The 27,808-nt window shown below is 38.8% G+C and overlaps 1 protein-coding gene across 10 annotated transcripts in view; it reads left to right on the forward strand.

The window, feature by feature from the left end:
• FEZ2 (fasciculation and elongation protein zeta 2) overlaps positions 1 to 27,808 on the forward strand; it is a 70,686-nt gene that overhangs the window by 36,145 nt on the left and 6,733 nt on the right. For 6 of the 10 annotated variants that reach the window (XM_063618163.1, XM_055240704.2, XM_063618158.1 and 3 more), the window contains exons 3-7: positions 1,283 to 1,399; positions 3,316 to 3,457; positions 5,898 to 6,166; positions 24,214 to 24,294; positions 26,865 to 26,940. In XM_063618163.1, the coding sequence (XP_063474233.1) occupies positions 1,283 to 1,399; positions 3,316 to 3,457; positions 5,898 to 6,166; positions 24,214 to 24,294; positions 26,865 to 26,940 (685 nt within the window). Of the gene's footprint in view, positions 1 to 1,282; positions 1,400 to 3,315; positions 3,458 to 5,897; positions 6,167 to 24,213; positions 24,344 to 26,864; positions 26,941 to 27,808 lie in introns of all 10 variants that reach the window. The other 4 variants (XM_055240708.2, XM_063618161.1, XM_063618162.1 and 1 more) reach the window with 2 other exon arrangements.

A 27,808-nucleotide genomic window follows, 5' to 3' on the forward strand; every position in this document is an offset into this window, starting at 1 on the left:
CTCAGCTTTAGATATATATCCTCTGCATGGATAAATAATTTTGCCAGGTAAAATTTTATCATTTTAGTTCTACACTATGTAATAGAATGACATGGTGGCTTCTTACGTAATCCTTGTTGCCCATTTATTCTTTGGAAACTCAGTGTGTGCCAATCCTTCCTGAGGAATAGAGTTCTAATTTCAGTTCCATTCAACACCTGAATAGTCATGTCATGACAGATAGGTAGATGATAGACAGATGTTCACTTGTTCATTTTAATCTGCTGAGTTTTTTCAGGCAGTTTTTACAATCAGTACTGGTACTAAACTCTAAGTCATTATTAAGGGGCTGTTTATATTGGTGTGGGCAGGGTTAAGGGAAACTAACTTGATGTGGTGCAATCCCCCAGGGCTGGCAGCAGAAACTGGTACTTTAGCAGTCCTGGGCGTGAAGAGGTAAGGAGAAGGAGAGATTACCAGAAACTGTTGAGATTGGCCTTGTGGGAGACGTCTGCTAATCAGAGCTATGGCTGTGGTGAAGAGCCATAGTCAACAAATGACAGTCTGACAGGGAGGAAGACAGCAAAATACATGCCCAGCCGTCACCATCCCACCTTCCAGTCTCCCAGTGTCTGCCAATGGGGTTTAACCCACCTGGAAGCCAGACGGCAAGGGCATCCTTTGATGTCTTCCATAAAGGTCATCCTCCTGGAGCACAGAGCAGGGTGGAAGATGGTGAAGAGGTGAGTGGTGAATCACCAGCTTAGTTAGGTTTAAAGATGTTCTTGGAACCCAGGGTTATTATTTTTTGTTAAGAAGGAATGTGCAATTGGAAGGGCTAAATGTGACACCCATGGACAGATCCCGCCTTTCAGGGAGTTGATCATCTTTTCCTCAAATATTAGAAGTTAGTTTGCAAGTAACTAACTTTTATGTTTTCTTTAGAATGTTAACGTCTACCAATCTTACTGTGTGTTGCTAACCCTGCCCATATTCTCCCTTCTATTCACTGTAATTCCCTATGACTTGCTAACGAATACCGTATTTTTTTCTGCATATCTGTCAGCTTTTATAGCAGTCTTATGCAGCATCTCAGCGATTTCATATTTATTCTACATTCTTCTCATTTCTGTTCAAGATGAATATGTACTCATTGCCTGGTACAGAGTGACTGTAATAATTTCTCCCTCTCGAGGGAAAGCTCTCAGTAGTTGCTTTTCTCTGCAGCCTCTTTTACTCAGAGCTGTTAACTTTGTTTTGATGAGGATGTCCTGCTTTTAATGATGGGTATTTTTGTTTTTAGGTAAGTGACAGTTTGCTCTTTGATACATCAGATGATGAAGAGCTGAGAGAACAGCTGGATATGCACTCAATCATCGTCTCCTGTGTTAATGATGAACCCCTCTTCACGGCAGACCAGGTATAGAGGAGATACTCAGCAACGCAAGGAAAGGAGACTCTAGAGCTGAAAAACGGCTTCTTATTATGACAGTAAATGATGGCTGTTGGTTTATTTATCTTTCCTATTTCTTTCTGGTTATACAGGCTTAATAGTTAACTCTTCCACAGAGAAAAGTAAGTATTTGTGATCTGAAGCAGAAGGGATTATGTTAGTTGGGAAGGTTTGCAACAGAGGCCTTGTTGAAGAGTATAGCAACGTACCAAGGAAAGGTTGTTGCTTAACCCCAAACCAGAAAAATATTGTGAGTTTCCTTGTTTCTTTAGATTTACCCAAACACGGAGAAACTGTAAAGTATTTGTGTAGAAATTATTTAGTATCTTTAAAACCCTGGATAAAAAGCATTAGCATGTATTAAAGTAACATACTGTGTGCCCCAGAAAGAAGTGAGCATTATTCCCGTGGAATGTGCTAATAAGGTCAACCCTGTATTCACTTAAAACCAGTCGAATCAGCTTTCTCATTTTCTGAATACTCTTCCCACCTCTGTTGTATTGTTGAAATGTGATGCCAGAACTTCTTCCTGAAATAAAATGTTCCATGGCTACTCGGACTGTGAATTCTACCACACTCTATTTTTAGGCTGGAAAGACGAGATCAGTAAGGCGATATATTATGGCAAGCTTGGGAGGAGTACATTAAAAATTTACATTAAAATTGTGTTATTTGGATCCTCCTTAGTCATACTTGTGGTTGAATTGTTCTAGGCGTGGGAAGAATGTGGTGCTTAAAAAAGCAAGGTAATAGTAGGTTGGAAGGTTGTTTTGAGGTAGAGGGTAATCTAGGGATAGACATGACCTTGAGAATTCATTGTCCCCTCACTGACCTGCCTAATACCATAAAGTCTCCCTTTTTTTAAGAGTTAGAATAACAGATTCTGTAGGATCCTTGGGTGGCTCATTGTACCATATTATACTTCCTGTTTTGGAGACTCTTCTTATAATTAACGTAATCCCATCTCCTTCAGATTTGCCTTTGTTTTTCCTTGGTGGAAATCTTACCTGTTAAGCTTGTTAATTCATAAAGCATGGAAATATGCTCATGATGTCTTACTCCTTCATTTAATTGTGTTTAATTTTTTTTTAACTTTAGGTCCTTCTGTCTAACTATTGAGTAATTTTCCTGGGTTTCCTTTACATTTTCGCTGAGTTCTATATCCTTCTCAACTTTTAGAATCTGGAAAAGGGCAAGATACCGTTGTAAGATTTGAGCAGCACTGCACTAGACAGTAGATCATTGTTTAAAGGCAAATGGATTTCTGAAGTTTTTTTGCTTTTCACAGCATTTTTCTCTTTGGACTTCTACTTTTTAAGTAATTTAAAAAATCCCTTTTTTTCATGGAATTAATGTATAAAATTATTTTTCTGCTGTTGAAAGAATATTTTGCTGTCACAGAGGTAATTTCCCATTTATATATTTTTTTGTGCTATTGTATTTTATAAATTTTATGTCAGAATTTTTGATGAGATACCTTTAAATTGAGCACTTGTATGTCTATGGTAAATTTTCTGTTATTTGCTTTCTTCTAACGATTACTGTATGATCTGGCTCTAGTGTGTCTGACGTAAATTATTATGCGTTTGTGGCACGATTTCCTAGACTTTGCAAGACATGTTAGGGCCTTCCGAATCATGATGGACATAGTAAATCCAATTCTATTTAGGTTTGTGTTTAGTACATTGTAATTTTTTCTTGATAAACCATGTTCACTCCTACAGTCAAAATTTTGATTATGTGGAGCATCCACACCTGAACACCATTGGTTAATGGAGAATTCAGTGCATTTCTGCTCTGGGTGCCTTAGGTGAGCACCGTGTTCCAGATAGATCATTTTCCTTTTGTATATTTGATTAAAAGTGGTATGTGTGTTTTCGAAGGTTATTGAAGAAATTGAAGAAATGATGCAGGAATCACCGGACCCAGAAGACGATGAAACCCCTACACAGTCAGATCGGCTTTCAATGCTTTCCCAGGAAATTCAAACTCTTAAGAGGTCTAGTACCAGCAGTTATGAAGAGAGTAAGGGAGCCTGCTGAAATCAATGATTTCTGTGTTTTTTGTCTATATCAAATGTATAGTATGATCATCTCCAGATAGCTTTGATTTCGTCCTCCCTCTGTTTGTGTCTGTGTCCAAATTTACTTTTTTTGTTGTTGTTGTTGAGACGGAGTTTCACTTTTTGGCCCAAGCTGGAATGAAGTGGCATGATTTCAGCTCACTGCAACCTGTGCCTCCCGGGTTCAAGCAATTCTGCCTCAGCCTCGCAAGTAGCTGGGATTACAGGCGCCCGCCACCACGCCTGGCTAATTTTTATATTTTTAGTAGAGACGGGGTTTCGCCATGTTGGCCAGGCTGGTCTCTAACTCCTGACCTCATGATCCGCCTGCCTCAGCCTCCCAAAGTGCTGCGATTACAGGCGTGAGCCACCGTTGCCCAGCCCCAAATTTCCTCTTATAAGGACAGCAATCATATTGGATTAGGGTCTATCCTAATGACCTTATTTTAATGTAATTACCTCTTTAAAGACCATATCTCCAAATACTGTAACATTCTGAGGTACTTGGGGTTAGGACTTCAACACATGAATTTTGGAGAGGACACAATCGAGTCTATAACAAACCCCATCATATTTGAAGTGTAGAATAGATATTCAGTAATTATTTGTCAAATGCAATTCCTGTTGGTACAAATAGTCTTGTGTGTTACTATGAAGAATTTTGGGAACCATGGATCTGTTTGACATATATGAGAATAATGAACTCTAGAAACTCTACAGTTGATTTTCATGAAAAATTTCTGAATAAATGTAACCAGCCTGTGAATAGCCTGAGGCTGATTGGAAGGTGTGTATCTAATCATTGCCATATGACTGGTCCCCTCCTTGAATAGGCACTGATGGGGTCTGTATCTGCTCAACTCGTGTTGTCACCTAGTTTTATCTTTATGGCATGCCCAGTCCGAAGCTTAATTACCTAAAGACCTTTGGGTTGTATGGCTTCAACATACAGGTGGTCAGACAGACCAAATTCTTTCAGATGGTCTGATTTGACCATGCTCCTGTAGATATGGGCTAAACAGCGTTAAGGTCCTGACTCCCAAATACAGTCCTGATACCTGATACAGATACTAAAATCTGTATTGGTTTGCTAGGGCTGCCAGGACAAAGTACCACAGAGTGGGTGGCTTAAACAACAGGAATTTATATTCTTACAGTTCTGGAGGCCAGAAGTCTGAGATCAAGGTGTTGGCAGGTTTGGTTTTTTTCAGAGGCCTCTCTCCTTGACATGCAGATGGCTGCCTTTTCCCTGTGTCTTCACGTGGTCTTTCTTCTGTGTCCTGATCACCCTATTTTATAAGAATACCAGTCATACTGGGTTAGGGCCTATCCTAATGCCCTCATTTAACCTTAATTTACCTCTTTAAAGACCCCCTCTCCACATTCTGAGGCCCTGTGGGTTGGGACTTTAACAGTGTACTATCTGTCACAAGGGGGGAGAAGTGCTGAGAAAAGACTGAAATGGGGTTTCAGGGAATATTGTTCCCTTTTGTTTTCCCAGTTTTTTTAGTCCATTCTTGCACTGCTATAAAGAAATGCCTGAAACTGAGTAATTTATACGAAAAGAGGTTTAATTGGCTAATGGTTCCACAGGCTATACAGGAAGCCTGGCAGCATCTGCTTCTGGGGGGGCCTCAGGGAGCTTTTACTCATGGTGGGAGGCAAAGCTGGAGCAGGCATCTTCACATGGCTGGAGCAGGAGGAAGGGGGCCGGGGGGAGGTGCCACACGCTTTTAAACAACCAGGTCTCATAAGAACTCTGTCATGAGAACAGCACCAGGGGGATGGTACTAAACTGCTAGAAATTGCCCTCATGATCCAGTGACAGCCCACCAAGCCCTACCTCCAACATTACATTTCAGTATGAGATTTGGGTGGGAACACAGATACAAACCATATCACCAATTTCAACAAAATTCACAGATCAGGACGTATGTAATTAAGTGTGTATTTAGTTTAATTCTTTCAGATCAACTCCTTTCCTGTTCAGAGATATGCCAGAGCCCTGCTGAATGGCTTGCAGTTTCTTGTCAGCAGGTGGATTCTGTACTTTCCCTGGGCTTTTGTGTTTGTTCTTTTCCATGTACAAGCCTTCAGAGTCTTGACTGAAGTATTATTCATGGAATGATTTATTTGCACAAGTAAAAACTTTTGTTAGACTTTCTTCCCAGCAAGCTGAGAAGTGACTCACCTGCCCACTTAACCTCTACTCAGATCTGCTCTCCAGAAGTTTTAGAATTCTGAGAAGATCACACACAGTCAATTTAATTGCTTGGAATATGATTTTTGCTCTTTGGCATTGATTACATAGGTGTTTATTTAGTCATTCCTAGTGACTACTCTGTTTTGCTTCCTTGAAACATTTTTGTCTTAATATCTGCTGTATTTTGTTTTTGGTCACAGGAGTGAAAAGGCTCTCAGTGTCTGAGTTAAATGAAATCCTGGAAGAAATTGAGACTGCCATTAAGGAGTACTCTGAGGAGCTGGTGCAGCAGTTGGCTTTACGAGATGAACTGGAGTTTGAAAAGGAAGTGAAAAACAGCTTTATTTCTGTTCTTATTGAAGTGCAAAACAAACAGAAAGAGCACAAAGAAACAGCAAAAAAGAAAAAGAAACTAAAAAATGGCAGCTCTCAGAATGGGAAGAATGAGAGAAGTCATATGCCCGGCACAGTAAGTGATGTTTTGCAGGAGGTGTCGGACACTGGAAACAGGTTCTGTGGTAGTCCCAGCTTTCGAGGCTGGTGGCAGGTGCGACAGGTTGTACATGGGCAGGAGTGTTACACTTCTAATCAGAGCCCAGTGGGATTTTATTCCAGAATACCACTGTGCTCAGCTTCTTCAGAAAGTCGTTTTCTTGACTAGGGTGTCCTGATTATCTGAATAATACTACAATGTTTAGCAAGGAAGTAAGTGGAAGGAAGAGGGGGCAAAAAAGGAGAACGTCTTAAAGAAAAGAAGCTTTAGCAAGTGACCATTTTTACCACATCCAAATGTGAAGAATGGTTATGTATATTTGGCTAGTAGTTTTTTTCTTATTTTTGCTGAACTCTTATGAGTTTTGTGATAAGAAATTAGAAGGGGTTTATTTAGAGGTAGCAGAACTCTGCTCAAGGCACAAATTGTTTGTAAACAGGTTCCTCCTGATTTTTCAGCGAGGTTGGAATACAAGAAGGTAAGTGACATCAGCCATTTGGCCTAGTATTTGGCAGACTAGACTATTACTGACTGGTGAAAACAAGTTTAGAACATCTGAAACGCTGACCCTTTGATAAGGTTTTTTTGTGTCGAAGTCTTGTATATTCCCACCTTGATTTTGTTTGTGTGTGAAGAAATGTTGGTTTTATTTTTAGAGTATAATGGCTGGGTAAAGGGATCTCTTTTTCTAAATGGAACATCTCTTTTTAATTTGTGATATCAATAACATGGTCTTACAAATCACAAACTAGCTATTATGGCTAATAGTATGGCTAATAATATGAGTTCTGTTTTTGATAAAGTCTGATTTATTTACCTAAAGAATACTTAGCAGAGAAATAGATCTCATTAACTAGTTGCTGATGGAATCCTGGAAATACAGTTCTAGGATGGTGGGCCACCAATAAGCAGTTAACACAAAGAGAGTTACCATGTAGCTCATTTATTATGCTGTTATTAGCCTATGAATAAATCCATATTTTTTTAGTGTAATGTTCATTTGTATCTATTTTGAAAGGACATCGCGGCCAGGCACGGTGGCTCACGCCTGTAATCCCAGCACTTTGGGAGGCCGAGATGGGCCGATCACCTGAGGTCAGGAGTTCGAGACCAGCCTCAACATGGAGAAATCCCGTCTCTACTAAAAATATAAAATTACCTGGGCGTGGTGCTGCATGCCTGTAATTCCAGCTACTCTGGAGGCTGAGGCAGGAGAATTGTTTGAACCCGGGAGGCAGAGGTTGCGGTGAGCCAAGATGGCTCCATTGCACTCTAGCCTGGGCAACAAGAGCGAAACTCCATCTCAAAAAAAAAAAAAAAGAAAGGTCATCGCTTATACATTGACTTTGAAAAAAGTTCTCAGGTATCTATTACTTTTAAGAAATGGCAGTATTGATTGAATAGGTGTTTGTTTAGTCATTCCTAGTGAGTACTCTGAAAAAAACCCAAAACCAACCCACATTTGTTTGAATATACAATCCTAGAAAATTTGCTTTAAAATATTAGGGACACTATTTTGCATTTGCATCTCATATTTTTAGAACTGGCACCCTTTAACTTGCCCTGTTATGCAAGTGAGATTAAATAAAATGCTTAGTTAAAAAGTCATAGTATGGTTGGTAATTTCTGCCTATTTGCTTTTAGGGATTACATGTAAATCCTCCATTTATTGCTGTTAACACTTGGCTGAGAAAAGTAAATTTATCCCTAGAGGGGTTTAAAGGCTTCGTTTTGTAACTCCCATGTAAAAACGGTTAGAGTAAATCCATTGTGTAATTTTACATGGCATTTATATTGAGAAATGGATTTGGCAAGGCGCAGTTAGGTCTTACTTCAGCCTTCATTGGTCTTGAAATAGATTCATAGTAACAGTAAATATTTTTCATAATATTGGAACTTTTGAAGTTGCATTTTGCCTGATTTACAATTTGTGTCAAAAATTTTAATCAGTTCAGTAATGGCGTGGCTAAGCTTGCAGTACTAGTTTCCTGTAGCCTTTTAAAGCCTAAAATGCGGCCGGGCGCGGTGGCTCACACCTGTAATCCCAGCACTTTGGGAGGCCAAGGTGGGCAGATCACCTGAGGTCAGGAGTTCAAGACCAGCCTGGCCAACACGGTGAAACTCCGTCTCTACTAAAAAATACAAAAATTAGCTGGGCGTAGTGGCGCATGCCTGTAATCTCAGCTACTCGGGAGGCTGAGGCATGAGAATTGCTTGAACCCAGGAGGCGGAGGTTGCAGTGAGCCAAGATTGCTCCACTGTACTCCAGCCTGGGCAACAGAACGAGACTCTGACTCAAAAATAAATAAATAAATAAATAAAAAGCCTAAAATGCCGGGGAAAGACCATCCTATCTATGACACAAGTAGGCTGGAAGTGTGGTAGATTGCTCAAAAGAAACCCAAAGTGAAATAGGCAGTTGGATAAACAGATTCCAGGAGCTTGCCAAACATTTTACATCACATGCAGTCTTGGCAAGACCTGGTCTATGAGTTTGCTATTATCAGTGATACTAATTCCTAAAAAATGGTGACCTCCTTAGAATTGTCATATGTTACCTGTTTTTCCAATAACATCAGTCACTTTTTCTTTTTCCTACCTGAGATATTTTTGTTTTATTAGCAGGACTTGAGGTTTTTCGTTAAGTATAGAATAGCTTCCTTCTATTTTTCTTCATGTATGTTTCACTGAAGCAGTACATCAATTTGTAGTTGGCATACCACTTAATCTAAAATTGTTACGTTGTTCTCTTTGGTCCAAAGATCCTCTAATGAAATATTGGAGTGGGTATAGAGCAGAGTTAAACTGGGAGACAGATTTTGTTTTAAATATTTGTTGTGGTGAAAAAAAAAATAGAGGGCATAGGGATGCTATTTCGAGCATTAGAAAATTTCATTAGACCATGAAAATATGTGAAATGTTACAGAAAGTATTATCTTACAAAAGTGAAATATGATTTTGATTGGAGTTTTAGGTTTAAAATAACCATAATGCTGTATGTTGGGTAAGATGAAACAATATTCATTCATTCAGCAAGGATTTGTGGAGTGCCTTCCTGTGGCAGGTGTTCTTCAAGATACAGTGGGCAGGATGACTCATGACGGTAATTCTAGGACTTTGAGTGGCTGAGGTGGGAGGATCCCTTGAGCTCAGGAGTTTGAGACCAGACTGGGCAATATAGTGAGACCTTGTCTTTACAAAATAAAAATTATAAAATTAGCCAGGTGTGGTGGCATGCACCTGTAGTCCCAACTACTTGGGAATCTGAGGTGAGAGGATTGCTTGAGCCCAGGAGGTTGAGGCTGCAATGGGCCATGGTCACACCACTCCACTTACAGCCTGACCCTGTCTCAAACAAAAAACAAAAAACAAAAAAACCACAGTGGCAAATAGAATAGAATAGATGAGGCCCATCCCATGCCTTCCTGGGCTTATAGTCTAATGACGGAGAAAGGCAATAAAGAAGGAAAAAATGAATAGATGATGGAATTTTAGTAGTAAATAAAGGCCATGAAGAAAACTAAAGGCTGGGTGAGGCGGTAGATAGTGATGCTGTTGGGAAGCTGTTCTGGAGAGTGTCACTACACCACTGCTTCTCCTCATTGACAAGGGAGGCTGCCTAGTCCCTTTCCAATTCTCCATTTGAAGAGGAGGTTAGAGGAGTGGACCTCTTTGGGAAATGCAACTCAAGAGAGTGGCAGGCTTTATATTTCCTCTGTCCTTTTTTGCAGCATCTGGAGGAGCAGAGGATGGGGGTTAGAGAGTGGTTAAAGGGCACTGTCCAGTTATCACTATGGTGACCTACATGTATTTCTTTGTGCTGACCATGCTGTTTTGGGTGACACTTCTTTATATTCAATGCTCTTCTTCTGGAATAAAATTCCTTACCTGCTTCTTCTGTCCACTTGGGGGATTTTTTTTTCCACTCATCCTTGAAAATCATGGCCAAGCATTGTCTTCCTTTCTCAGAACCTTCCTTGATGACTCTGTCTCCGATGCAGAGTTGACTACTCTCTCTTTTTAGAGGGGTTAGTGTTATTCCTCTTTAGTATTTCTATTATCACTGTTGTATCATACTGCAATTTTTTGTTTTCATGCCTATCTCTGTTTTGTGTCCCTAAGGATAAGAAATTTAACTTTACTTTCTTGGTATTCGTAGATCCAACCTTAGGTACCTAATGAATTTCTGCTGAATGAATGAGTGAACGAAAGATAAACTTGCAAATGTATATTTCTATCTTGGATCTTTTTGCCAGGTGTCAAACCCATGGACGATGAATAGAATATTGACTAAGAGCTTTGGGTTAAGAGCTGTGTTTGAATCTTGGTCCTACATACAGACGGCTTTGAATTTTGGAGAGATTAAATGAAATAATGTATGTAAGATTAGTAAACATAGCAAACACCATGAGTAAATGCTAATTATTATATATGTCCAACTGCCTACTAGACAATTCCATTTGGATATCTTGTAGGAGTCTGAAATTTATACTATTAAACCAAAGTTACCATTTTCCTAAAATTGAATTATTTTCTTTTGTTTAGCAAAACTAGCTTATCCACTCACTGAAACCGATAGAATTTCCCAGTCAAAGAATATAGAGTTTTAAATGGCTTTAAATGACCAGCTTTTCAAATTATTCTGTAGAAATGTAGCCCAGTAGAGCATAAGAGTGACCATTTTCCCACACCTCCTGCCAACAGTGGATATTAAGAGCTTTTGAATATACACTGCACAGGCAAACAATGGGTTTGATCTATTGACCATTTGTATTCTTTTATAAGTTGCCTATTATATTTATATGCTTGTTATGAGATGTTTTCATATTTATTTGTGAGGGTACACATACTTTTGATATTGAAGTACCACACTGTGTTGTAATCATTGGCTTAAACCTCTCTTCTAACAGAGTGCAAGCTCTTTAAAGGCTCATTCACACTGCTTTCCCAGCACCTCACCTAATTTCTTGTTCTTCGCACATCACTTAATGCGTGTTTGTTGAATTGAAACTTCAGTGTACAGGAGATTGAATCCCGGAGGATTTAGATTTGTAGTATTTGAATTATTATTGTTCTATTGGAGATTTTTACTGGGGGAGCCAGGCTTCTGTTATATCAGACATTCACAGGTCATTGAATTTCAGTAGCAGTTCTCATGAATACAAGAATAGGTTGAACAACACCAGGTTATGTTGTAATTTAGTAGTTGCTATTCATCTAGTGTTATCTGAAGTTGTCTGGGCATTATGGCCTACCTGCTTAGCATCATAATTTAGTAAACTTATATGTATGAAAATGGAATACTTACTCTCTGAGTATCTAGTAACAAATCTTTGAATTGAATGTCACATGTAAGGTTGTTTATGCTAAGTCTTATTGAGAAGATAGGAATCGATAGTCTTTGCTGTTTTTCATAATGACATTGAACTTTCAAGAGAGAATTTCTACTGTGTTACACTCATCACCATCAAAAATGCATGACTGCGTCAGTCAACCCTGAAAAAGTTTATACGGGCAACTTTTGGGATATTAGCAATCAGTGACTAATGGTGGTAGAGAAAAGAAAAAACTGTAAAACGAATCACATTACCCTAATTTATTGCTTTTTGGGGATTAGGGAGAGAATTGCTTAAGGATGGGGGAGAGCTAGGGCTTAGATGATATACACTCTTTGTTGTATATATTTTCTTTCACAGATACATTGCTCCGTTTCTGTGACTCAGCTCATGTTATAATATGACTGATAGCCTTTATTTGGGGCTTCTGTTTAAAACAACATGGACCTGGCTTTTTCCCCCCTTCTTTTTAATTTGGAATTTTTTAACAGCACATTTGCTCAGATGATTTAGACCAGGGATTGTCAAGGCAGACTACTGTCCAAGGGCTAAATCAACTCTTCACCTGTTTTATGAATACAGTTTTACTGGAACACAGCTATGTTCATTCATTTATGTATCATCTGTAGCAGCTTTGGGGCTATATGGACAGAGTTGAGTGGTTGCCGTAGAGACTGTGTGGCTTACAAAGCCTAAAATAATTAATGCCTGGCTCTTTACAGAAAAAATTTGCCAATCTCTGATTTAGACTTAGTAAAATTAAAAAGTAGAACAAAAAGTTATGAACTCCAGTTAAGTGAGTTTGCATAGATAAAAAGAGTACTGTAATGTGTCTATAATTTGTATTTAAAAGGTTACTTTGTTTTATCTTGAGATTATGTTGAATTGTTCCTTTTCTTGGGGCCCCTTCAGCAGCAGCCTGAGCGATAGTGACACCTTGGCCAGCCAATCTCCAAGCTACGTGTGGCAGCTTCTTGCCTAACAGCAGACCTCTGTGCTGTGTGTGTCTGAATCCCGGTAGCTAGGTAAAGAGAGCGAGCAGGTAGACCAGTGTTCTCTAAATATGGAGACAAACAAAAGGAATAAAAATGTTGCATTATACACAGTGATAAAATGTGGTTTTAAAAGAATGTTAGAGGAGAAGTGGAAAAGGCACTGAGTTTTTTTCCCCTTTATCTTTTTTTTTTTTTTGAGACGGAGTCTCACTCAGCCACTCATGCTGGAGTGCATTGGCGTGATCTCGGCTCATTGCAACCTCCGCATCCTGGGTTCCAGCGATTCTCCTGCCTCAGCCTCCCGAGTAGTGGGATTACACGTGTGGGCCACCCTGCCTGGCTAACTTTTGTATTTTTTTTTTTTTAGTAGAGATGGGGTTTCACCATGTTGGCCAGGCTTGTCTCGAACTCCTGATCTCAGGTGATCCACCTGCCTTGGCCTCCCAGTGTGCTGGGATTACAGGAGTGAGCCACAGTGCCCAGCCTTTTCCCCCTTTATCTAAGCAGTGGTGCTTGAGATACTAAATTCTACCTGATATACATTCTTTTTTTTTTGAGACAGGGTCTCGCTCTGTTGCCCGGTCTGGAGTGCAGTGGTGCCATCTGGGCCAACTGCAGCCTCTACCTCCTGGGTTCAAGCGGTTCTCCTGCCTCAGCCTCCTGAGTAGCTGGGATGACAGGCGCCCACCACCACGCCCGGGTAATTTTTGTATTTTAGTAGAGACGGGGTTTCACCAAGTTGGCCAGGATGGTCTTGAACTACTGGCCTCAAGTGATCCGCCCACCTTGGCCTCCCAAAGTGCTGGGATTACAGGCGTGAGCAACCGTGCCCGGCTCTGATTTACATTCTTGAATGTAAATATTGACACATTTTAACAATAATTTGTTGGTGATATTTGATAGTATCTTTCTGCATTTTCTTTAGTGCAAAGCATTTACTAAAAATTACTATTAGCATGATAGAAGGTCATTGTAGGGTGGAGAGAAACTTGGCTATATAATGGCTATTATTTTAATAATTCAAATCTATGAATTATGAATTACTTTAGATGTGGAACAAATTTGTTTTTTGAAAAATAATATTACCTAGAGAAATATATGTCGTCATCAGTTTTTGGTATATTTTTATCATCTACTCTTTGTTTTCTGCAGTGGTTTTTGGTGGTAGGCTGGTAATAGTGAACTTTCATGATCCAGCAGTTAATGTAGTAAAAATCAGGAGTCCATTCTTGACTTCTTTATGTCTTAGAGAGGTCATTGTTAATATAAACAAGTTCACATACAAGCTGTAATATGCCAGGAAATTGTATTCTTGTATACAGTCTTGTGCCACATAGTGATATTTTGGTCAGTCATGGACTGCGTATAGATAGATGATGGAGTCAGGATTATAATGCTGTATTTTTACTGTACTTTTTCTTTGTTTATCTACATTTAGATACACAAATACTTACTATTGTGTTACTGTTGTCTGCATTATTCAGTACAGTAACAGGCTGTATAGGTTTGTAGCCTAGGAGCAGTAGGCTATATACCATGTAGCCTAGGTATGGAGTAGGCTATACAGTTATGTAGGTTTGTGTAAGTACACTCTCTCATGGTCTATACAACGACAAAGTTGCCTGACTCATTTCTTAGAACGTATTCTCGTTTTTAAGCAGCACATGACTGTACTTAGAGTATTTATGTTTCAGGAAGGAATTTCTAAAATTGCGAAGATCAATTATTATATTCTGGTTTTAGTGGTTTTGAAAATATTTGGCAATAATTAATTTAGTTTCCACATTAATATTAAGTTACATAAAAAATTTTAAAAAGATCTTCAAAGATAAAAATTATTTAATGCTAATTTTGAAGATCTTTGTATTATATTTTTTTCTGCCATAAAAATAAACTTATATAACAGGTGTTTAATATTGAAGATTTTCAAGTGTGTATCTGCTTTGGTATAACGTATATTTTCTAATTTACTTAGATCTGTTTTTTTTTAAAAAAAATTTTGGTAAAATTTGCTTTTATAACTGCTTTATAATTCACATTAAAATTATTTGAAGTATTAAAACAAGATATTACTTTTACAACTTAAATAATATCTTAACTATTTGAATATTTTTACTCTAAATTTTTTACACTTGTTTCCTCGTTTTGATTATTTTAATTTATTAAAAATTAAACCTACTGTTTTATAAATTAATGTTTGAAAATCATATTCAAGCTATTGAAAATGACGTGATTTATAAGGAACAATAATTATGTTTTCATTTTGCTTTCGTTTGAACCTCCTGAGTATAAAGAATATTAATGAAGTAAGAGTAGATTAGCGTAAGAGTCAGAAATAGATGAAAAGCATTCCTTGATTGCTTTTTCAAACCTTTTTTCTGACATTGAGCTTTGATACTGAGATTTTTAGATGATTTCCTGGCCAGTTAGAAATCTGTACCAGTTGGTGTCAGGTGAGGCTGAGAAACAAGTTTGGTAGCAGGAATAGTGTAAATTTCCTGGGCCCTTTGTTATCTTGCTGTTCCCTGTCTTGGATGTTGCTTTCTGTGAAGTTGGTTGAACTGGTGAATATGCTGTGTGTAGAATAAGCTGATATATTTAGGATACCAGAGAAGAACTAACAAACTATAGCCCTGTATCTGATTCTTGTTCACTTTTATGTAGCATAGTGTTCTCTAGCTCTTTTCTTTTTTTTTTTTTTTTTTATTTTTTTTTATTTTTTTGAGATAGAGTCTTGCTCTGTCGCCCAGGTTGGAGTGCAGTGGCGCAATCTCGGCTCGCTGCAAGCTCCACCTCTCGGGTTCACGCCATTCTCCTGCCTCAGCCTCTCCGAGTAGCTGGGACTACAGGCGCCCGCCACTACGCTCGGCTAATTTTTTGTGTTTTTAATAGAGATGGGGTTTCACCGTAGTCTCGATCTCCTGACCTCGTGATCCGCCCACCTTGGCCTCCCAAAGTGCTGGGATTATAAGCGTGAGCCACTGCGCCCGGCTGCTCTTTTTATTGTTCAGAAAGACCGAATTATTTAAATGTTAACTTGTTTTCTGTTTAAGCTTTTTTGCTGATTCTATGCTTAGTCATAGATAGTAATGTCTCTTCTTTATGTTGTTTTCAGTCCTATCAGCTAGGAACTATAATCGGGGATTTATTCTTTCTCAGCTGCAATTTTATTTATATTAGAAGAACTTGAAATGCTGTTTTTGCTGTTCTGGAGAAAAGTAGAAAGGTGTGGTTATTTCTCTTTGGGAGTTGTGTCTAAAATATTATTCTAGCCTTTTTATTTTCAGGAATTATAGCCAATACTTTTTTGAATATTGATATTTGCTGAGCACTTTGTTACGTACTTGCATAGATTATTCCGTGTAACCTTCACAACAACTCTATAAAGAAGGTATTGTTATTATTTCCATTTCATAAACGAGTAAACAAAAGCTTAACAGGGACCTTAGCTCACAGAACCAGCATGCGCTGGAATGAGGATGTGGAGTTATTTAGAGGTGGATGGAAGGATCCTTGGCTTGAATTTTCCTTTTCTGAGCTTTGCAAGGATGTTGTAAATGGGCCTTGGGGATCTTGGCCCATTTCTTTGTCTTTCAGATTTTGGTGAATTTTTATAAATCTATATCCTATATAAATAGGATACATTGTTGCTACTGGTTTTGTCTGAGAAAAGTTTCCAGATAAGGACTGATTTTGAGACTTTCAATACATACTTATGCCAGGGAAGGAAACAACCACGAGGCAGTGGTGAGTATTCTCAGCGTAAATACTGGTGATGAAGCTGTGTATTGAATACCCTCTTCCTCCGTCCTTGCCACATTACTTTGGCATTTGTCAGTAGTGAGGGCAACAATGAAGTAAATACTGTAATGCTTAATCATTTTCCTGCTCACAAATAGGCTCCTATCAAAAATTCCATTCTGAGAGGGGGCATTTTATAGCACTATTAACTCCTTCCTAAAGATGTAGTGGGAAATGGATGAATCAATTACAAAATAACTTCAGATTCAGAATTTTCACCAGCTCTTCACTTTGAATTTGAACACTTGGATTCTTTATTTCAAACTTGGAAATGGTAGATTAAATGAGGGAGGATTGGGTTTTCTGATATACTGCATTATTGCAGTTATTTAAATTAAACTGTAACAAATTGTTTTTTCTTTTCTTTTAAAAATTATTTACTTATTTATTTATTAACAAATCTTTAATATCCTTCATTTCATTCAGCATTCATAACCCTGAGACTTAGTTCTGTTGGTGCTTTGATATGTCTGTGGTACTTTAACCTTGAGAAATGTTAACAAAGAAATGCTTCCCTCCGTTCCCCCTCCCACTCTGTCTCCCTCCTCCCCTACCCCTTCTGTCTCTCCCTCTCCTTGTCCTCCTACTTATAAAATTTAAGCATAGAGAAAATCTTCCCTCTGGCCCAGTTAAGCACCATAAGCACCTAATAATACCGCATCTGCTCTCAGGGTTGTAAATGTAGTGTTTCTAAATGAGGTGACGTTTACTAAAAAGTATATTTAACCTGCCTCTGAGGTTTTATCTTTTTAAAATTCATTTTGCCTTCCAAAAGGGTGTATGATTTTTTGGAATTTACAGGGCAGCTATAAAACAGAATGCACAGTATGCTCTACACAGCTCGTTTCCTGTTTCTTCCTGGTCTCACTGCCCAGGTCTATTTTCCTTTATCCTTCTAGTTCACTGATCTTCTACTTGCTACTCTTTGATTATCCTAGCTAGGGGTTTGAGATTTCTTTTTTTTTTTTTTTTTTTTTGAGACAGAGTCTCGCTCTGTTGCCCAGGCTGGAGTGCAATGGTGTGATCTTGGCTCACTGCAACCTCCGCCTCCCGGGTTCAAGTGATTCTCCTGCCTGAACCTCTCGAGTAGCTGGGATTACAGGCACCTGCCACCACGTCCGGCTAATTTTTGTACTTTTAGTAGAGATGAGGTTTCACCAGGTTGGCCAGGCTGGTCTCGAACTCTTGATGTCAGGTGATCCACCCACCTGGGACTCCCAAAGTGCTGGGATTACAGGCGTGAGCCTCCGTGCCTGGCCAGGGTTTGAGATTTCTTAGTCACTCCATTGTTTTATGTTTTATAAACCGCACCAACAAGATTATTTCATTAATCTCATCTTACTTTCCTAGACTAGATTCTTCAGTGGACTTTTCCAGAACTCCATTGTTCACTCTTCTGAAAAATAACTTGATGTTCTGTCGTGTCATCTTTATTCTGTTCATACTGAACTTATTTTGGGCCTTTTTTTTTTCTTTCTTTCCTGCAAGAAGTCAAGACACCTCATGATATGGTGAAAAGATCACAGGCTCTAAGGCTCTTGGGTTCTGGTGTTAGGAGTGTCACAACCTCAGCTTATGAGATGTTTAAAAATGCCTGCTATGGCCCAGGCACTATGCAAGCTGCGGGGATGGAGAGATGCCTAAGACCTGTCTCTCCCTTCAGAATGTAGTCATTTCCTCATAAGAAAATGAAGCCACTGGACTCTGAATGTATCATCTGGCTGTGCAGTTCTGCCATCTGGAGCATTCATTTTAGTCCTATAGAGAGAGAGAGAGAGAGTGTGTGTGCGTGCACACACGCACGTGCGTGTATCTGTGCATATGTGTGTGTTTTTAATTTGCTTTCTTAATAATGGATCTTTTTGATTGAATTAATTCATAGACTCATAGGATTTACAAATAAGAAGACATTTAAAGTTAATATGATTTAATCCTCTGTTTTACAGGTGAGGAAACAGGCCTTAGCAGTAAAGTGACTGCCCTCCTGTCACACAATTAGTGGCAAACTGGGAAAGAACCCAGATCTTCGATTTCTAATTCAGCACTTTTCTGTCCAAGTTGACTGTTTAAAAATTTTCTGATTCTAAGACTTTTGCCTTAGATATGATTCCTGATTTCATACAGAAATCTGGAAGTGTCCCACTGGTATTGGTAATGATCGCTGTAGCGTTTTGCAGGTTAAGTCACTGTGACTATCAGTCAGATGCCTCCTACATACTGAAGTCTGGTTTTTGCTTTTTGGAGCATATGAAAGAAGTATCTGACTTTTTTTTTCTGTCCTTAGGGATTTTGAGAACTTGAGTTGAATTTATGAAAAATTAACGTAACCAGAATTTTCATTTTTCTTTCTTTATTGTTTCTCTTTAGATCTTGTGCCCTCTACCTCCCCATTAAAAATATCTTGATTTCTTTTTTTTTTTTTTTTTTGAGACAGAGTCTCGCTCTGTCGCCCAGGCTGGAGTGCAGTGGTGCTATCTCGGCTCACTGCAAGCTCCGCCTCCCGGGTTCACACCATTCTCCTGCCTCAGCCTCCCGAGTAGCTGGGACTACAGACGCCTGCCACCGCGTCTGGCTAATTTTTTGTATTTTTAGTAGAGACGGTGTTTCATTGTGTCAGCCAGGATGGTCTTGATCTCCTGAACTTTTCTTATATTATTAGGCAAACATTAATTGATCCACAGTTGTGTCCCCGGCATGGGTGTTAAGGTTGTAGAATCAATTTCAGCTTTCCAGGAATGTGCTGCCCATGGGTTGCAGATTGAGATGATGAGCCATCCAATGTGCTTTAGTGCAGTGATTCTCAACCAGGCCAATTTTGCCCCCCATGGGACATGAGTCAATGTCTGAAAACATTTATTGTTGTCACAACTGGGCAGGGTAGGGAAGGATGGGGGTGGTACTGCTGGCATCCTGGTGAACAGAGACCGGAGGTGCTAGTAGAGATCCCACCCCTCTACACTGACCCCTGTGACAAGAATGATCTGACTGGAAATGTCAGTAGTATCAACATGGAGAAACCTATGTACAGGGTGTGATAATTGCTATATTCAAAACAACTACCATGTTTTTAGTGTTTTCTGAGCCTGGCTTTGTTCTGTGGTCAAGGTGGACATATATTACTATTGCCCCTAGCTAGGTTTAGGGATCTGGGAAGGCTGAGTTGCACCCGGAGGTCAGGTAGAAGGAGGAGGGAACAGGCACAACAGCAGAGGGGGTGGTGTGTGCCACCATTTGGAGAGGACAGTTAGGGACATCTGGGGAAATGAAGGCTGCTCATTACGGTGAAAGCTAGAAGGTGAGGGAGCAAGAAACTCAAGAAGAGGCTATGGAAGTTGCACAGTGGAAGCTGGAAAATGGATGGCGTTGTACGACATTCTGAGGCACCTGGTTTTTGTTTAAAGGCTGTAGAGAACCAAAAATGGATTTTAGGTGAGGTAGTTACATGTTTGGGTTTGTCTGTTTTGGAAGAGAACTTAAGTGGTTTCAAGGAGAACTAATTGGAAGGAGGCAACTGGAGATAAGTTAATTAGGAGGCTGTTGCAGCCATTTCATGTAAGAATTGAGCCAGGGAAGTGAAAGTAGGGATGGAAATATAAATAGTTGAATTTCAGAGATATTGGTGAGGTTGATTGGTTCAGACACCAAAGAAGGGAGGAGTTAGGGTCAGGTCATTGATTGTTGATGAGGGCAAGCATAGATAAAGCACATGTGCCCCTTCCCCAAAGGGAGGTATGTAAGTCTTGTCAGCAGTACCTGCTTCTAGCTTCAAGCCCAGCAAATGAGGGGATGTCTCTCTTTTCCTTCAACCTATGGTCTGAAAGTTAAGCCAGCCATTGCAACACATTGGCACACAACGAGGGAGAGGACAGGGTTGCTGCAATAAAATCTTATAAAAAGGAGGAGAGAATGGACATATTCCATAGATGCTGTGTTCCATCCCACTGAATGAGAATTGCAAGACTCCTGCACACTAGCTGTGGCGTGAACTCCCGAGTTGGCCAGGTTGGCTGCTTTTGGTTTTGTTCTCTGAGAAGATCTCCCTTGTCCAGTGTTCTTTGTGGCTTATCTAGGATGGGTGTGTAAGTCATATTTCAGCTCAGATGTCATCTCCTCAGACAGCTTTTCTCTGACGTCCGAGTAGAAAGTAGGCATCCAGTTTTTAATCGCCTTGTTGGAGCTAAGGATAGGGCATGTGTTAGTTATCTGCAGCATTCAGTTCATTTACGTGTTGTGCTTTTTGTGCCCCCTTATGCTGGAATGTAAGGTCAGGAGGGTGGGAGGGGCCTTGGCTGATGTGTTCACTCTGAATCTCTAATACCTGGAATGGTATCTGGCTCAGGATGATTTTTGAAAGAAAGAGGAAATGAATGAGAGAGGAGAATAAAATGCTGAAGGAGGAACTGGTTTTTAAATTTTTTTGTTTGTGTATTGGTGGGGAAGAGGACATTGAATTCAGTTGGATATGAGTTTTAGAAATATTGATATTAAATATAGACAGGAACATAGGCTTGTCAGTAGGCCATTAAACATACAATAGGTACAGATGTCCAATTGGCCATTAAACTTGCAGAGTGAAGCTCAGGGAAATTACAGTAAAGATCGCTAATATGTACGGAGCTTTGCCATGTGCCAGTCTCTGTTCTTAGCACTTTACTGATCTTAGTAAAGTGGAGCTATCAATTTATCGAAGCAGAAGCTGAAGGTGGTATTGAGTGGTAATGCCCAGAGGGGGTGCATGATAATTAAATAGGGACAGAATCCAGAGGCACAGCAGCATCTGAGACGTGAGTCAAGAAAGAGGTACAAGATCCTAGGTAACACTGGCGTTTAAGGGATGAGTGAAGAAAGTGGCCCCTCTTTGAAGTAGCAACTAGAGAGCAGGAGGGTTGGGGTGAGAGAAATCTGTGAGAGTGTGGTGTCTCTGAATCCAAGGAAGCAGTTCAGGGAGGAGGGATTCCTGGATGTCTCAGAGATCTGAAAAGTGGCCGTGGTCTTCTGGATCAAATAAATGATGTTGGGAAGAGCTGTTTCAGGAAACCCTTGGGAAAGGAAATAGGTTGAGGGTTTGAGAATTTCGGATTGCTGTCAGGAAGGGGCTAGTAGAGAGGGAGAGTTTGGAAATGCAGTGGAGGGAGAACATTGATGCTGCCTGACTTCTGGGGAGGTGGGAGTTGATGGCAACTGAAGCGTTTGATGGGGAGACGTTCACAGACATAGATTTTAGTTTGTTTGTTTTTTTTTTTTTTCCTGTAGAACCTTCTGATTTCCTAGTTCTGTAATTTTCCAACGGATCAAGAGGCGATTGAACTGTACATGCTGCACGTTGCTTCCCTGGTTCATTGCCAGTGAAAGAGCTGGGGACAGTAGGGCCTTGTCGGCTGCAGCCACTGACTAAGCAGCCATCAGCAGCAAGGACAGAGGTTCTGCTGCATTCCTTACTTTACCTTCTTTCACTGGCATCAGCTGTTAGTTTTGTTTTTCCAGGTTACGTTGGCTTCCCATGGTTGCATTTTCACTAATTTCCCCTAAGCCTAGAATTCTGGTGGCACAAAAGCCATCTTTCACAAGTAGTCAGGCTATCAGTAGTGAGATGGCTCAGTAATGCCTGCAACCACACATTTAATAAAGAAAACCTAAATTACGTCTGCATCTTACAAAATTGAAACTGTATCAACTTTTGTTTTTTCTAGTGACAGGAATTGGCTTTCTGATTGGAAAAATAAAGCTAGTGTTTTTGGAATGTGCTCTCCAAATAGAAAGTGTGTCTTAGTTTCCTGATATGTGGATTCTGAAACTTTTTATCTTGCTTTACATTTTATGAATTTGTATCTAGCTTAAACATGCCCATAGATAATGGAGCCAGGTAATATAGACTAAGTACTTAAAAACAAGTACTTTTCTGTTTGTCACATTTGAAAGAAAATATATTTTATGAAAATAATTAAAAAAAACTGACTTGGTTATTTGAAAATAGTTTCTCATAATTGTTATTATATACTCTGAAGCCTAAGATGTTATCTCATTTGATAATCTGTTTAAAAAATATGAATGAATTATGATAGCATTGGAAAAATTTACAGAAATAGTTTTCTGTAGGTTTTTGTTTTATAACTAGCCTCCTCCATCAAAGCTAATAGTTATGCTTTCAGTGAAGTGAAGAGTAGTCAGCAAAGTATCTTGACTAGACGTTTGATTCTTGCTGAAGCAAAACTGGCTTGCAAATATGGGAAAGGCTAGGTAGGGAAGATGGATGGTTTAGGAGGAGAGGCATATTTGTACAGTCTCCTGTAAGGTAGTAAAATTTGGAACTCAGATTTTCAGTAACTCCACAGAGTTACGTGACTGATAACAGAAGCACATAGCTCCCTCAGTGATTCAGCCTGTTGGCATTTCTTAGCTTTTTGTTATCAAGACTTCTTTACACTCTTAAAATTTATCGAGGACCCCAAGAAACTTAATATTTGCTATGTTACAAATTAAAAGTGATAAAATTAAAAATATAAATTCTTGAAAAATACCAAAAATAAATTCATTATAAAGAGCATATATTTAGGAACAATAATATTTTACAAAATCATGAAAAAATATCATTGCTGTGCATTTTTGTCAATCTCATTAACATCTGGCTTGATTAAAGACAGCTAGATTCACAAATGTGCTTCTGCATTCAGTCTGTCATTTGGAATATTTCACTGTAATTCATGAGAGAATGAGAGTAAAAAAGACAACTTATGTTTTAGTAGTATTAAGAAAACATTTTTGAACTCCTGAACTCCTGAGAGGATTTCAGGGACCTCTTGGCAGGAGTTGGGTGGGAGGGGGTCCCTGGACTACACTTTGAGAACCACTGGATGAAACTACATGTATTTCTTGATGACATTTCCTTGGTTTCCTTTCTTCTGCCCCTTGGGGCCTGGTAAAATATTCTTTATGTTGACTCCTCAAATGTGTTTACTGATTTAAATTTCCTCTATAAAATTCCAGGGGAAGGAACCATCCAGTGAATCAGGCCTTCACTTCCTTTTCACGATGCCTTTCCCCTTAATTAGTCATGCTGTAAGAATCCATCTTATTCCTTTGACTCAGCCGCCATAGAGGTGCCACCAGACGCTTTTTACTATGCCTGATGACATTGTAGGCTGGTTACAAATCAAGATAAGTTGTTTAGGAAAAAAATACTCCCTTTTCAGTACAAAGAATTCTAGGAAGTCTTGGAGGTTGCTGGGAGAAAGAAACTAGAATTGTTTCCTAGCAACGGAGTGGAAAAGTCTTTGGAGAAGTTTTTGGGGGCCTAGCTGGCACATGGGATCCACTCTGCTCTCCAGGAAGCGTATGCCATCTTCTAGTTCGCATTTCTGCACCAAGGCAGTGGCAGGTGGCCCGAAGAGTGAGTGGGAAGCAATAATCAGCTCTCCAAGTAACAGCATTTTCATTTGCTAAATGTTATGTTAATGTTCTCCAAACTGATGGTAGAATTATACAAACTTAGGCTGAAAATATGCATACTGTTCATATTAAGTTTTCAGACTTCTGATAAAATGTAGGTAAATAATATCAAAAAGTATCTTAAAAATTACACAGTAAATTTTGTATAGAACAAATATGTGTACAACTTACAACATTTACATTGGAACAATTTTAGCTACATCAGAAAAATGTCTGCATGAATATAGTAGCATAAAAACAGTTGCTTTTGCATTTAACTTGCAAAGAAATGGAAGCAACAGCATTTTAAAAAGAGCATGAGTTTGTGTGCTTTATCTGGATGAGTAGTGGCATTTTCTAACTGCTTGCCTCTCGGGCACATAAGTCATCATGGTACATTCTTACTAATAGACTTTGAACTTCTTTCTCTGTCCTTTTCTTCTGGGCCGTATATTGCCGCCTTTAGCGCTTCAGCATGGAAGGGATCTCAAATGTCATTCAGAATGGCCTCCGCCACACCTTTGGAAATTCAGGTGGAGAGAAACAGGTGCTCGGTTATCCTTATTTTCCTCATTCTCTGCTTTTTCATTTTCTGTGTAAGTGAAGATCCTGAAAGCTGGTAGTTTACTAATTTACTAAGACCATTGCTTAACAAGAGAAATAAAAGTTTATTATAAAAGTTCATTATATTTATAGTCTTGATAATGAACAGAATTTCCCTTTGAGGAAAAAGCATTTTTCAAATTGGACAGTAGATTAAATGCATTCTTAAGACATGTTTTATAGCTCCATTTTTCACTCTTAGTTTTAAACAAATAGACATTAACATTTTAACATAATGTATTGCATGTATAGAAAATCTGCTTGTGAAAATAACTAAACTAAAATATGTGACTCTAATTCTAAGAAGCAAGATGTCATTTTTGGGGGAAGAAGGCCAGATGTTGGTATGTTTGAGACTAGAGTTCTAGGTCAAAAATATGTATAGAGTATATCTTACCTCCTTTAAATGAAGTTCATGTGTTTTTAAGGCGTATTGCATAGTCAGCCAACTCAGTTTTCTGCCAAACGAGGCATGAGACATTATTTATACAAAATTATACATAGATATGAATATATAATCAAGTATCTAGCAATTTGCTTTTTATTCACATTTTTGTATAATGATTGAAGGAACATCATGAACATGGGAAACATTCACATTAATGGGTATGCTTAAAATTACCTTTCACTATATGAAATTTTCACTTTAAAAAAGAAAACTCTTTAAGTTAGCTCTTCTGTGCAGATTAAGAAGGTGTACAAAATGTAGCTTGTAGGAAGTTTAGCAAAAGAACGCCTAGTTCAAATGCCTGGAGATTTTACTGCAGGTAGTTAGGTGTTTCTCGAGAAGGGAGATCATTCCTATTAAAGAGGGAAGCCTCACACTGACATTTGCAGCTCATCAATGAGCTCCATGAAGGGATGTTTGAATTTTTGTTTTCATTCCGGTGCCTCTCACCTCTCTCAACCTCACAAGAAGGCAAGGCATCTTCCAAACTGTGAGTGGAGCAGGGAGGCCTGAAGATGCAGCCAGGTAGCCAGAGAGCGGGCCAGGGCGCAACCTCCTGGTGCCTCTCCAGGTTGCCTGACATGTGCAGAGTGAAGCCAGGAACACATCATTTCTGGCCTTTTGTTGTTGTTCTTTACAAAGAAACATTCGATTATACAAGTGGGCATCACCTGCAGGAAGTCTACATCAAAAAGACGGTGGAACACTTAAGTGTCTCAAAGATTGAACTATGCAGTTTTACCACTTTTCTGGACTTAGGGATCCAGTTATTGTAAAGCAGCTTTCTTTATCCTGTTTTTCAATTATGAGCAGGATAAGATCACTCAATGAGGATTAGCCACAGAGCTGAGATTTAGGGCACGAGGTTAAATAATGGGTGGAGCTAAGAGATTCCAGGTAAAAACCACTGGCTTTCTATATGAGCATATGTGAAATGCACGGAACTATTTTTTTGGTGGGATGGTAAGAACAGGAAAATCTGGACAATCATTTATGGATTATGCTTTCATGGGATTAGTTATAAGACATGGCGCTGTTACTTGTGAGCCTTTACAAGTAGTGAACTAGGAAGTTTGTCTCAATTTCAGACATTAATTTTCATTATTCATTTCCCCTTAGGCCATTCTCAACTTTCGCTTTTCTCCTTTAATACCTAAAAACGTTTACAATGACTTACCCAATAATTTAAAATAATAGTAATAATGCATTTCTAAAACAATTTAAGTGTGTCTTTGTTAGCTTCTGAAAGAAGCTAGTGTGTGTTTTTCAAAGTTGTCATGTTATATATGTGGACCATTTGTTCAGCCAGAATAAAAATGGTCTGAAACAGAATTATTTTGCTGTTGGAAATTACTTTATTGTGCAGAACTGTTAAAACTATGTTTTCAGTTTAAATTGCTATTTTTAAAATGTGTTGAAAAATAATGCAAGTAGAATGTGAGATAATACTTCACTTCAAAAGTGACCAAATTAGCCGGGCGCGGTGGCTCACGCTTGTAATCCCAGCACTTTGGGAGGCCGAGGCGGGCGGATCACGAGGTCAGGAGATCGAGACCACGGTGAAACCCCGTCTCTACTAAAAAATACAAAAAATTAGCCGGGCGCGGTGGCGGGCGCCTGTAGTCCCAGCTACTCGGAGGCTGAGGCAGGAGAATGGCGTGAACCCGGGAGGCGGAGCTTGCAGTGAGCCGAGATTGCGCCACTGCACTCCAGCCTGGGCGACAGAGCGAGACTCTGTCTCAAAAAAAAAAAAAAAAAGTGACCAAATTGAGTAAACCATCCTCAGACTTAGTCCTATGAAATTTTCAATAACTGAAATTCCAAAAGGTGGTTGTTTCTGTTTACACTAGGTTTGTATGAAGCAAATAGAGGTGGGCAAAAAAAAAAAAAAAAAATGAGCTCCATCTGAGATAGTAACCTTTATTCCCATACAATACCTGTGTTTTCATTACCAAAGTAGCTTGTGTTTTATGTTATGAAATAGACCTTCTAGTAACAGTATCAAATTTTTTGCAGATAAGGTAATTCCGATTTAAGTGACACATTTTTTTTTTTAAACTTGGCAGTATTTGACTACAGTCATTCCTTATGAGAAAAAAAACGGACCACCATCTGTTGAAGATCTTCAAATATTAACAAAAAGTGAGCAAAGACAAAATGAAACTATTACCTGATTTCCTTTTGCTGATCGGTAAACACCTGACTTTAGTTGGCTGATTTTGTTGTTAGTTTTGTCAATTTAGGATATAAATGATGCATATAATTGTTTATAAGAATGAAGCCAAAAATAGCTGTGACATTAAATACAACAGTAACTCTAGTGTTGATTTGTAGTTTTTCTGTTTTTCTTACCTTGAAATATTTATAGTTTTTCTGTTTTACCTGCAAATATTTGTAGTTTTTCTGTTTTTCTTACCGTGGAATATTTATAAGCTAAAATTTTGGGAAAAAGCATAATTTGAATCTCCATCATCTCTTACATGTTTAAGAACATATCCATTTATCATAAATGAAATTCTTTATGGATCTTATATATCTGTGACTGTCAGTAACTGAATAGGAAAGACTTAGGGTAAACACTTTTTATTTCTTACGAATGTAGAACCCGAGGGAGTAGTTACAGGTAGAACATAAATTGACAGTGATGTTTTAAGAACATGCATTCATTCAGCAAATATTTGGTGAAGGCCTACTCTGTACCAGGCCATGATCTGGGCACTTGGGATACTTTAGTGAACAAAGCAGACAAAGATAATGTACCTTCAATGGGCTTGTCTTAAAAAAAATTGTTAGATTTAAATATACATGATACTGAGTATCTCTTATAGTCGCAAATGAGCCCTGAATTCTGGTTCTCTCCCTGTTATTTTCAGGGATATTCTTGGAAGTTAACTTACTCTCTTTTGCTCACATTGAAAAACTAGGATAAAAAATATTTGTTCTATTTACCTCACAGTAAATAGATTAATATATGTATGATTTTGGCTAAGTTACTATCAGTTAGCCGTTA

The sequence above is a fragment of the Symphalangus syndactylus genome, chromosome 14 (assembly GCF_028878055.3).
Source record: "Symphalangus syndactylus isolate Jambi chromosome 14, NHGRI_mSymSyn1-v2.1_pri, whole genome shotgun sequence".
Taxonomy (NCBI): Eukaryota; Metazoa; Chordata; class Mammalia; order Primates; family Hylobatidae; genus Symphalangus; species Symphalangus syndactylus.